At 38.1% G+C, this 1,270-nt stretch overlaps 1 protein-coding gene across 1 annotated transcript in view; it reads left to right on the top strand.

The window, feature by feature from the left end:
- The window catches only part of LOC102198250 (trypsin-1), a 24,399-nt gene extending 23,657 nt beyond the window's left edge, over positions 1–742 (top strand). The window contains exons 5-6 of the mRNA XM_005736167.1: positions 34–135; positions 572–742. Of these exons, the coding sequence (XP_005736224.1) occupies positions 34–135; positions 572–619 (150 nt within the window). The 3' untranslated portion in view covers positions 620–742. The remainder of the gene's footprint in view (positions 1–33; positions 136–571) is intronic.
- The last annotated feature ends 528 nt before the right edge of the window (positions 743–1,270 follow it).

Below are 1,270 nucleotides of genomic sequence, written 5' to 3'. Positions count from 1 at the left end.
ATCCATCTTTGTTTTCTTTACTTTTATTTTCAGGGTGACTCTGGTGGTCCTGTTGTGTGCAACGGTGAGCTGCAGGGTATTGTGTCCTGGGGCTATGGATGTGCTGAGAGGGACCACCCTGGTGTCTATACCAAGGTAAAGCTAAATAAGTTCTTGATTGTCAACAGCTATGTGAAAAAAAGTTCTCATTGTGGAACTTTCATCATTCCACCATCCTCTTTTTATTGGAGATTATGTATTGGAATTTCAGGAGCAGGATTCCTCCAAATATGCTCCTTCCAGCTGTCATTTATATAGCTTCCCCCAGTTCTGCAAGCTGATCATTCTCGTTTACGTGCCCCACCGTCCCTCCCTCCTTGTGTTCCATTCTTTTACTTCTTTACTTTTATTTAGTGCATGGGAATCTGCTAGGCCCGGGAGCCATCGCCAGTCCACTTCGAGGCCTTCCCCAAACCGCAGCTCAATTCATTTCAAAGCATTCACTTTTACCCACTAAAACACTCTCAAACCTAAAATGAGGACTTGGGCCCAGCTAGTGAAATAACAAACATTGATCTGTTTCCTTTCACAGATCTGCATCTTCAATGACTGGATCGAGCAAACCATGGCGAGCTATTAAGTCTGATCCTTCAATCATCACCTTACTCCACTGAATTTAGTTTTTTACCAGTTTAACTCTACTCTGTTGTAGAGTTCTGGTGCAGTCAGTTTTCATGTAAATCAATAAAAACATACAGACTGAGTTTTGTTTGTTTTGCCATTTCTTTGCCATTTATATATTTGGCAACAAATATTTTAAAAAGGACTTTATGATCATCATCATATTTACAGTGTAGCAGGCAGTTCTTTACAGTACTGACCTTTAGAGAGTCAGTTTAGAGAGATACTAATATTTACTATTGAGTTTCCTTTGATGCATTTTAGTTGTTTATTTAGTTAGTTTGATATTTAAAAGAAATTGGTCAAATTTGAATCCAAATTATTATTATTACATTATAATTACAACACCAAATCCACACTGGCATGTTGTGTAGTTTTGGACCCAAATTCATTTGAGGTAGACAGAAAAACAAAAAGCCGACCTTTTATTTGGTGATTTAAAAAGTCTAAAAGGACAGATACTGTTAGAGGCATAGAACAGAAATCCAATAGCTTGCAGAAAAATTTAGAGGAAGAATAAATGGAAGAAAGGACCATGTAGTATAGGGAATGAGGCACAGTAGAAAACAATGACAAGACAAGCAGACAAACAGGAAGTCATAACAGCCCC

The sequence above is a fragment of the Pundamilia nyererei genome, unplaced genomic scaffold (genome assembly GCF_000239375.1).
Source record: "Pundamilia nyererei isolate P.nyererei 1_Seehausen unplaced genomic scaffold, PunNye1.0 scaffold00067, whole genome shotgun sequence".
Taxonomy (NCBI): domain Eukaryota; kingdom Metazoa; phylum Chordata; class Actinopteri; order Cichliformes; family Cichlidae; genus Pundamilia; species Pundamilia nyererei.
This window is presented reverse-complemented; position numbering and strand designations above follow the sequence as displayed.